The following is a 10,675-nucleotide window of genomic DNA, read 5'->3' as shown; positions in this document are numbered from 1 at the left end:
TTTTTAAATAAAAATCATCATTATTCTTTAATTAATTTTGATAAAGTTTAATTTCAAGATATTCGACTTAAAATTTAAGGGAAGTATATGAATTAAAATGAGATATTATAAAATATAAAGACTATATTTGAACAAATTTTAAATCTATAAAGACCAAAATATTATTTTTAAATATATTTAAGCACTTATTAAATATTTTTAAAATTTTGAAACTAAATAGAACAAATTAGAAGATGGAGTAAAATGTAATTTTATTTCCGTATTGTTCTATTTTTGTTAAAATTCTCTCTTCAAACTTCCGGGGACGCCAAGCAAACTTTCTCTCCTCCCTTAGACCATCTTCTTCATTCCGTATAAATCGCTATTTTTCTGTATTGTGTCACCGGAAATGGCGAAGACAATCTTCGCCGGAGCTCCGATGACGTTGACTAGAAGGCAATAGTCTTATCTATCCCGTTTCTCAATCTCCAGTATGTTGTTCTCGTTGATTTCTACCATTCCTCATTGATTTCTGAATGTTTTCTCAGATTATTGGAGCTAGTTCAGAAGCCCTAAATTTAGGATTGTTTAGATTCTATTATATTGATATCCAGGTGTAATCAAAATGAGGAGGTATATGTTCACTGTTCCTTCCGGTCAATATTGTGGAATGTTCTCTCAAATTCGATTTCTAATTCTCTTTATTTTCAGATATATTGAAATACGTGGATGGTTGGGGTTGTTCTTCTTTGCTTGCTTGTTAGTCTGCTCTATTGGAAGAGGTGGGGTTCCAGTTTGTCCTTTTTTCTTTAACATTTCACATTTGCAATTTGAGATAATAGAGAAAATGGTTGTGAAATTTATCTAGTTTTGCCCATTTGAGGAATAGTTTCATAACGTTAGAATGCATTGTAATTTTCTTTTAATGGAGCACACTTTTAAAACGGTCTATTCACTGGATTTTTTTTTATTTTTTTATTTATTTATTTTTTATTTTTTAAACGTAGAGCCGAAGTTGATGGAGTACAGGACAAATAGTTCATTTGTTTACAACCACACTTTTGCCATTGTCATGGTTGAATATGCTTCTGCAGTAAGTTCGCTTCACCTACCCTAACACAGAGAGAGCAAGAGCTCTCTTTGTTTAGCTTGGCTTAGAAGGGCAGTTTCTATTGTCTATCTATTGATACAAACAAGAGTGTGTTAAAGTATTGATATAGTTAAGTTTACCATAACTCATCAACTTTAACTGTTGGGTTGATTGGCGGTTTAACATGGTACGAGTGCAGGAGGTCATGTGTTTTTTAAATTTCCGTAATGCCATTTCCTCTCTAAGTTATATTGATTTCTACTTGTTGAATCTTCAACAAATTTTTGAGCCAGTGTTAAAGTACAGATATAATTACATTTACTATAACTCACTTGCTTAAGTTTTTGGATTGAAAAAGTATGTATTTCCAGTAAAATTGCCCCATTACCTTCTTATGATAAGCTAAGCTTAAGGCCCTAAGGGGTGACACACTCATTGGTTCTAGTGGTTTCTGATTGAAAGTTAAGTTAGCTTTATTGAATTTATCAATTGTGTAAGAGTATGAATGTGACGTTGCTCAAGTTGCATGAAGCCATTATTTCCTAAACTGAATGACAACTGCTTGTTACGAATGTCGAGTAGTGCTATTTTCATGTGAGATCTAACCAAGTCTAAAAACTCCTTCATTGTTCAGGTTTACATTTCTGATATGACAGCATTATTTACGTGGACATGTTCAAGATGCCATGGCCTCACTGAGGTACTTGGAAAAAATGAAATGGTCTATCGTCAATAAATTTCTGCACCTGAAACGAGAATTACTATATCATGGTTTCATTTCTAAAATATGTTATCCAGCCTCTTCACCTGTTCAAGTTTTTGGCATCAATGCTTATTTTCCTCTGATACAGGGGTTTGAAGTTGTGCAGCTGGTTGTAGATGTTGAAAGTTGCTTACAGGTGAATAGTTATAGGATGTTTTCCCGAGCAAACGACCTTGCATTTTACTAATTATATGTTGTATCCATGGTTGATATCATGATTTGCTGCAGTCATATGTTGGAGTAGCAAAGAATCCACGAGCTATTATAATTGCATTCAGAGGAACCCGGGGAACAAGGTACAACTCTATAAGAGTTTTCTCTTCAAGCAGTACTCTCCTGGAGCTTTAGTTGTTGAAAAAAATTATCAAGAATTTTTCGGTGTTTTTTGTTGTGTGGCTACTGAGAGCAACACGATGAGGGAAAAAAAATGTTAGGCCCCCAATTGCACATACATATGTTAGAAAGAATAAGAGAGGACAGGGAAGTTAGTTGTATTGAAAGGAGTTGAGAGTGGGGTCCACAAGGGTTGGGGGGAGGAGTGAGGTTTATATTGTGAGAGGAGCGTAGGAGAAAGGTAGGGAAATCTGAGAGTAAACTTCTCGAGAGCGAGAGGTAGGAGAGGGGTCGATCATTTGAGATCGAGAACTGTGATTGTAGATGATATTGTATTGTTTCTTTGAGTAATAATAAACAATACCTTTCATATTGGCATCAGAGCTTCTTCACCCTGAGAAAATTTGGAAAAATGGCACAGAAGAGGATGGACGAGAAGATCGATGCGGTCGATGTGGAGGTCTCGGAAATGAGAGTTGAAATTAAAAAATTATCGGTGATGGAGGAATCAATGAAGTTGTTGGCGAAAAGTGTAGAGCGGTTGAATGTCCAAGCTGATTTGCAGCAACGATCTTTAGAGGAGACGCAGAAATTATTAGTGAATTTACTAGAGGAGATTTCACAATTCCGGATCAGGACAAAGATGAATTTGAAGGAAGGAAGTACCAGTGTTAATCAGAAAGCAAAGGAGGTCGAAGGTATAGAAGTAATGGAACCAAATGAAGCGATGAAGATTGGAAGTGGAGATGTCCAAATTGAACGAAACAAGTTCAAGAAGGTGGAGATGCCGGTGTTTAATGGAACAAATCCGGACGCGTGGTTATTCCGGGTAGAGAGGTATTTCCAGATTCATAAACTTATCGAGGCGGAGAAGATGATCGTTGCTGTAATGAGCTTCGAAGCTGTGGCGCTGGATTGGTATCATACAAAGGAAGAGCATGTGCCATTTTTCAATTGGAAGAATTTGAAGATGCGTCTCCTCCAACGATTCCGATCTCCTCGTCAAGGTACGGTCTGTGGCCAATTTTAAGCAATTAAACAGGAGAATTATGTTGAAGAATATATAATTTTTTTAGATAAATTAGTGGCACTAATGAAATTTTGGAAAACACTTTTATGAATGGGCTGAAACCATTGGTAAGGGTCGAGGTCGAGTGTTGGGAGCCTATTGGGCTTGTAGGCATGATGAAAGCGGCCCAACGTGTGGAGAGTAGGGAACTTACTCGTGTCGAAATGACTATAAGAAGTATTGATGTTCGGAAAAACCTAAATAAAAAAGAAATTCCTAAGATTGAAAACCTCACGTCTACAAAGGAAGCGACTAAGCCTCCGGAAATTGTTCCGATGAGAACGATTACCCTCCGGGGAGTAACAATGACGGGGGGAAAATGCGAAGGTCCGACAAAGCATTTATCGGATGCAGAATTTCGTTTGCGGAGGGAAAAAGGGTTATGTTTTCGCTGTAATGAACGATACACGGTGGGGCATCGATGTAAGGTCAAGGAGCAACGTGAGTTGAGGGTTCTGCTAGTGCAGGATAATGTGGAAGACCTGGAAATATTCGAGGATGCAAAAGAAGAGTTTGAGCTGGTGGAATTGCTAGCAGTGACGATTGAGAATACTGTGGAATTATCGATGAATTCAGTGGTTGGGTTATCTAACTCGGGAACTATGAAGGTGTGTGAGGAAGTATTGAATCGATGCGTAATTGTACTAATACATTGTGGTGTTACTCACTATTTCATCACTCAAGGTCTGGTGGAGGAATTGAAGCTACAAGTTGATGACATGGCTCATTATGGAGTAATTTTGGGATCAGGAATGACAGTTAAGGGGAAAGGAGTGTGTAAAGGAATATGGTTGAAGATAGGGGAGTTAGCAATTGTTGATGAGTTTCTGCCTCTGGAATTAGGAGGGTGGATATGGTCTTAGGAATGCAGTGGTTACACACGTTGGGGGTGACTAAAGTTGATTGGAGAACGTTAACCATGAAATTTATGCTAGGGGGAAAGTTGATGGTTTTGAAGGGTGATCCAAGCCTGAAGAAAATGCAAGTCAGTCTGAAGAGGATGATGAAGACCTGGGATGGGAGAGACCAGGGATTTTTGGTAGAATGTCGTGCTTTGGAAAGGGTTGAAACTCTGGAAGCATTCTATGGCATTGAAGATGTTTTTAATCCGAAGGAAGCATTAACTGAAGTCATTTTGAAGTATGATGATGTCTTTGATTGGCCAGGAGATTTACCTCCAAGGAGAGGAGTGAAGCATCACATTCATTTGGAAACAGGAGCTTCTCCTATGAATGTGAGACCATATCGTTATGCACATCATCAGAAGAGTGAAATAGAAGAGCTGGTTGCAAAAATGATAGCTTCAGGAATTATTTAGCCTAGTTCCAGCCCCTATTCTAGTCTGGTCTTATTGGTAAAAAAGAAGGATGGAGGATGAAGGTTTTGTGTTGACTATCGAGCTTTAAACAGTGTGACTATTTCAGACAAGTTTTTGATACCAGTTGTTGAAGAGCTATTTAATGAGTTGAATGGGGCAAAGTGGTTTTCTAAGATCGACCTAAAATCAGGGTATCACCAGGGATGAACCCAAGTGATGTGGAGAAGACTGCATTTCGCACGCACGAAAGTCATTATGAATTTTTAGTATGCCCTTCGGTTTGACTAATGCTCTATCAACCTTCCAAGCACTGATGAACCAGATATTTAAACAGTATCTGAGAAAATTTGTGCTAGTATTCTGGACAAGTTTAGCGATGACGTCCATATTTGTTGGGGCAGAAGTTTGTGGTTGTTACAGATCAACGTTTTCTTAAGTATTTGTTGTTGTAGCGCGTGGTACAACCTCAACATCAAAAATGGTTATCCAAGTTGCTCGGGTATGGTTTTGAAGTACTCTATGGTCCGGGGGTGGAGAATAAGGCAGCTGACGCTTTGCCTAGGAGGCCGGAGGAGGTGGAATTAGCTAATTCGATAGTTCCTACGCTGTTGGATATCGAGGTGATCAAAGAGGAGGTGAAAAATGATCCTAAGTTGCAAGTTGTGGTACAATAACGGCTTGCCAATGAAGACAGTGTCTCTCATTTTTCAGTGCAGTAAAGTGTGTTGAGGTTCAAAGGAAGAATTGTGCTTTGTAAGACTTCCATATTGATTCCTACCATGTTGCACACATACCATGATACGGTGTTTGGGGGGCACTCGGGTTAGTTGCGCACTTATAAATGCTTAGTAGGGGAATTGTATTGGGAGGGAATGAAGAATGATGTGAAGAAGTTTGTTGAAGAGTGCTCTGTTCGTCGCGAAATAAGGCTCTGGCCGTATCTCTAGTAGGGTTGTTGTTGCCTTTGTCTATCCCCAATGCTATTTGGGAGGACGTTTCAATGGATTTCATCGAAGGGTTGCCCAAATCATAGGGTTATGATGCTATCTTGGTTGTGGTGAACTGCTTTTCTAAATATAGTCATTTCATTGGACTTAAGCACCCTTTTTCTGCTAAGGTGGTAGCGGATGTGTTTGTTAAAGAGGTAGTCCATCTACATGGCTATCCTAGATCCATTGTCTCTGATCGGGACAAAGTCTTTTTGAGTAATTTTTGGCAAGAATTGTTTTGACTGGTTGGGACGCAATTAAATCGAAGCACAACTTATCATCCCTCGTTGGATGGATAATTGGAGGTCGTGAATAAGAGTGTAGAGGTCTTGCGATGTTTCCGTGGGATCAACCTAAACAGTGGCATGCTTGGTTGCACTGGGCAGAATATTGGTATAATACCACATTTCACATTTCCATTGGAATTACGCCATTTCAAGTTGTGTATGGTCAACAACCTCCAACTTTGATCTACTATGGAGAGCAGGCTACCTCTAATTCTAGTTTGGATCAGAAACTGCAAGAAAGGGATGTAATGTTGCGTGTTTTGAAGGATCATTTGGTAGCTGCTCAAAGTCGGATGAAAAAGTTTGTTGATAGGAGGAGGGAGGTTGAATTTGCTCTTGGGGATCACGTCTATTTGAAGCTTCGTCCGTATCGTCAGACTTTGGTGGCTGGCTGACGGAATGAGAAATCGCCTCCCAAATATTTTGTGCCATACTAGATTGTGGATCGTGTAGGGACATTGGCTTATCAATTGTTGCGTACTGGGGCAAACATTCATCCCGTGTTTTATGTTTCCCAGTTGAAGAAGGCTATGGGGCCATGACAAGAAGTTCAATATGATCTTCCACCGTTTTTTGATAATATGGAATGGCTTACCAAACCAGAAGAGGTTTTTGGTTATCGCAAAACTCCTTCTATAGGGCATTGGGAAGTATTGATTGGTTGGGAGGGCTTGCGACAACATGCAGCTACTTGGGAAGTATTTGATGATTTTCAGTAGTAATTCCCTGATTTTCACCTTGAGAACAAGGTGATTTTGGAGGTGGGAAGTAATTTTAGGCCCCAATTGTACATATATATATGTTAGAAAGAATAAGAGAGGGCAGGGAAGTGTGTTTGTGGGGACCATGGGTGAGAGTTAGCTGTATTGAAAGGAGTTGAGAGTGGGGTGCACAGGGGTTGCGGGAGGAGTGAGGTTTATATTGTGGGAAGAGCGTAGGAGAAAGGTAGGGAAGTCTGAGAGTAAACTTCTCGAGAGTGAGAGGTAGGAGAGGGATCGATCATCTGAGATCGAGGACTGTGATTGTAGGTGATATTGTACTGTTTCTTTGAGTAATAATAAACGATACCTTTCAAAAAACTTGACTTTTTGACGTTTTCATTGTCTATATTTCCAAATTTTTGGGCAATATTTCATATACAGTAATATTTTGAAACTTACATGTTAAATGTAGCTAATTCACTTGCGTCAAGTGCAATAATTTAGATTCACTGGCTATAGCCCAAAAAGTCTGCACGGAAATGTTGTCCAATTATCATAGTTTCTTAATTCATTCGCGTTGTTCTTGTTAATGGGCCTTTTTACTGCTTTGAACTCTCAATTTTCCTTGTTCTAAACTGATTTCTTTGGTAATGATCAGTCATTAGGCGTTGGTTTTGTTTATTATTATTATTATTATTATTCTGAAAAATGCCACCATTGTCTGCAAAGATAAACATATTCCCTTTCACACCATCAAGATTTGATGTGATTTTTTTTTGTTAATCTTTTGTCTCCTTGATTTTAAACCAATAGATTAACGAACTTTGCAGCATACAGAATTGGATAGAAGACTTATTCTGGAAGCAGCTAGATTTAGATTATCCTGGAATGCCGGGTGCAAAGGTGTGTAGTGCTTGAAGCTCCGTTGGTCTGTAATTATTCCGCAGGATTTTAAGTACATTGTTTTTTTTTTTTGGTCTACTATCATGCTAGGTACATAGTGGATTTTATCGTGCTTATCATTGTACAACAATACGCCCTGCAATTCTAAATGCAGTTAAAGAAGCAAAGGAAGTTTATGGGGACCTTGACATTATTGTGACGGGGCATTCAATGGGAGGAGCAATTGCTGCTTTTTGTGCTCTCGATCTTATAGTAAGTGAGTTGTGGCTTGCAAAAAATCTTTTCATTTTTCAACAACTACTTTTTCGCATCTTGCTTGAAGATATCTATACTGGTCAATATTTTTTTAACTGTGGAATGATTATTTGTTGATGATCATTTGCATATTTTAGATTCAACTTGTATTAGTATGAAAAAGACTAATGGAATTCTTGATTCTATGTTCATTGGCTTTGTCAACTTTTTATGCGAAGTACTTTTTTTTTTCTCTGGTTATCTTTGTGAAATGGAGGTTGTCTTGAATCAGCTACGTGTTGCAAATCCTGAAAATCACCTGTTATGATCTTCTTGGACTACCACCTTCGAGTTTTAGTGCCATCTGTGTTTAGTTTTGGAGGGATTTGATTAATTACCTTATAGTGGAGTATTTACCTTTTCCACAGGTCAATCATAATTCCTCAAATGTTCAAGTTGTGACATTTGGCCAACCTCGCATTGGCAATGCAGCTTTTGCATCATACTACAGCAAACATTTGCCACAGACCATTCGAGTCACACATGGACATGATATCGTGCCCCATTTGCCTCCTTACTTTTCCATGCTCCGTCGGAAAACATACCATCACTTCCCAAGAGAGGTACCAATTGCCATATAACTCAAATAGGTGAATTATGCATATTTTTGCTAAAAAAAAAAATTACTTAGATCTAGAGTCCAATAGCCTTTTCTTTTTCTAGATGAGCTGATGTATTTTCTCTTTTGCAGGTATGGCTTCAGGATACTTCATCTACATCGACGTGTCTTGCCCTCGACTCTGAGACAGTCTGTGATGATTCTGGTGAAGACCCAAACTGTAGCAGGTAAATCTTTCAGCCTTTGTCTCGATTAGTAAAACTTTAATACCATTGTACAAAACAACAAAATAAGAAATTCATATCCAACTAATAAACAAGTAATTTATGCTTTAGAAAACCGAATGACTGAAAAGAAGAGTCAAACTGACCAAACCAACCTAGTTCAAGAGGTTTTGTCAATGTTTCCAATTTTGTGAAGCATCCCTAGTCTCTTTAAAATAACTTGTTTCGTTGAGTCCTATACGTCTTCCCTTGATGTTGTTGAAATCTCTAGCAAAAAATTTCACGTTGATGAGTGATTAACTTCAGCAACATGCTGATCACAATATATCATAGTTATGTTGGTAGAAGCATGAGATAGCACAACATATAACAAGCAACCATCTTAAAAACTCGTGCGATTTTGGACCTTTAAATGCAGATCTGTAGTTGGAAACAGCATCCAGGACCATTTATCCTATTATGGGGTGGAATTCCCTACAGATGATCCTGGAACATGTTGGATTGTGATGGATCCATTGCTGGTCGAGTATGGATCGGTTGATTCGGAAGGTAATGTCATGTTGTTCAAGAATCCTGCTATTCCCATTTCTCGGGCACAGACTGCGGAGGCAAAATGAAATAAATTGGTTCTGATTAAGGAGACTACCCTGCAAGATAGCTGAGGGAGGAGGTCAGCTTTCAACTTCCTGTTCCTCTTTGAGTATTTTTTTTTTCTCTCAATATTTGTTAAAACCTCAATATTGAAATGTTTATTGCCTTCATTCTTGATGAATCACCACTGTATGTATGGTTTGTATATATATATATATATATTATGAGGTGAGTAATGTGCTCCATATACTGTTGCATCTCTGTTTCTTCAGCTCTTAGACCCATATTGTCCTTTTGAATGTGAATAAAATCATGCTTATCCATGGAAAACGAGTATAACCTTTTTATCATTATTAGGTTTTCAATGTCATAGCATGTTAATGCACAAACTGGGTAAGCAAAAGCTCACTTGACCCACATGTGCTTCAACTGTAAATTTGAATCAGGGAAGATGTGACTTGCTAAACAAATAACCTCCGTCTCCGATGCTGAAGTTAGTTCTAAGGTTTTAGGATGCAATAAGAGTTTAGAGAAGGAGAATTGTGCTTCGGATGCTTCAAGTCTCCCGATTCTCACGACGTATATATGTGCAAGTATGCACCTGCTTGGGCCAATAAAATCCACCTCAGCGCCTTGATTGAGGTGGCGGGAAATTTGAATAGGAAAGGACAAAGAGTCAATACGTAAAGTGAAGTGTCCGGTCCATTATTCAATGCACCTAGAAGGAGACGACTTAGTCGGATGACAGAAGGAGCTCAGAAAGGTAGCAAGGTGGCAGGCCTCTTCAACCCCAGGATGTGATGAGTTGACATCGAGGTACCAAACGATTCCGTCGATAAGAGCTTTTGGGAGTCATCAGCCTATTATCCCCAGCATACCTTTGATCGGTTGAGCGAGAGTCCTTCCACACGGAACTCTTGGATCACTATGTCCGACTTTCGTCTCTGTTCGACCAGTGGGTGTCACAGTCAGACAGGCCAATACTATTACGCTCACGAGCAGAATCTTAGCTGCACAATTATGGGTCGTGGCGTGTCTTGTCCAAGGCCTATTTGGGAATTGAGCTTAGCCTCAAATTTGTCCATCTTGAGGTTAAGTAGTCCTGACATTGGTCTGATTTCACCTAAGCTCAAATTCACCTATAATATGAAGTAAACCACTGCCAAGTTGGGATTTATGATTCATATGGAGGGTTTTCCATGGGCTGGACATTTAAGAATTCAAATTGGTTGAGCACAAACTCTAAGTTGAATTGTCTTCTACTTCTACTAAAATGAGCATAGTTCAACTGACATAACATTTGTACTATCGATTTCGTAAGTTAGAGGTTCAATTTTCCCTCTCTACATTTAAGAAGCACGGATATAGATACAATACGACACCGAACGACGACACATCATTTTTTAAAAATTTAGAATATGGATACGACAGGGATACATTGATTAAAACATATATTTTTTAAACTATATATCATTTTTAAACAAGAAGGAAATTCAAAGCTAATGAGTTTATTTGTTTCTATACTTAAAAAGTTAGTTTGATGCATTATTATCTTTGTCATATATGTGTTAACAC

The 10,675-nt window shown here is 38.5% G+C and overlaps 1 protein-coding gene across 6 annotated transcripts; it reads left to right on the top strand.

Moving 5' to 3' along the window:
• The first annotated feature begins 256 nt into the window (after positions 1 to 256).
• LOC120068222 (lipase-like) lies at positions 257 to 10,394 on the top strand. Of its 6 annotated transcripts, XR_005479130.1 has the most exons (13): positions 258 to 435; positions 528 to 612; positions 691 to 761; positions 987 to 1,072; positions 1,704 to 1,769; positions 1,921 to 1,968; positions 2,061 to 2,128; positions 7,360 to 7,432; positions 7,523 to 7,684; positions 8,095 to 8,289; positions 8,418 to 8,512; positions 8,928 to 9,179; positions 9,547 to 10,394. XR_005479130.1 is itself a non-coding variant. In XM_039019930.1 (12 exons), the coding sequence occupies exons 2-12, from the start codon at positions 605 to 607 to the stop codon at positions 9,124 to 9,126; spliced, it is 1,071 nt and encodes a 356-aa protein (XP_038875858.1). In that variant the 5' UTR covers positions 258 to 435; positions 528 to 604; the 3' UTR covers positions 9,127 to 9,371. The 6 variants fall into 6 exon arrangements, 5 of the variants coding, with proteins under 5 accessions (XP_038875862.1, XP_038875858.1, XP_038875859.1 ...); XM_039019930.1 differs by lacking the exon at positions 9,547 to 10,394 and having other exon boundaries at positions 8,928 to 9,371; XM_039019934.1 differs by lacking the exons at positions 8,928 to 9,179; positions 9,547 to 10,394 and having other exon boundaries at positions 257 to 435; positions 8,418 to 8,516.
• The last annotated feature ends 281 nt before the right edge of the window (positions 10,395 to 10,675 follow it).

Source organism: Benincasa hispida, chromosome 12, assembly GCF_009727055.1.
Source record: "Benincasa hispida cultivar B227 chromosome 12, ASM972705v1, whole genome shotgun sequence".
NCBI classification, from domain to species: Eukaryota; Viridiplantae; Streptophyta; class Magnoliopsida; order Cucurbitales; family Cucurbitaceae; genus Benincasa; species Benincasa hispida.
Note: the sequence above shows the minus strand (reverse complement) of the source record. Positions and strands in the feature narration are given on the sequence as shown.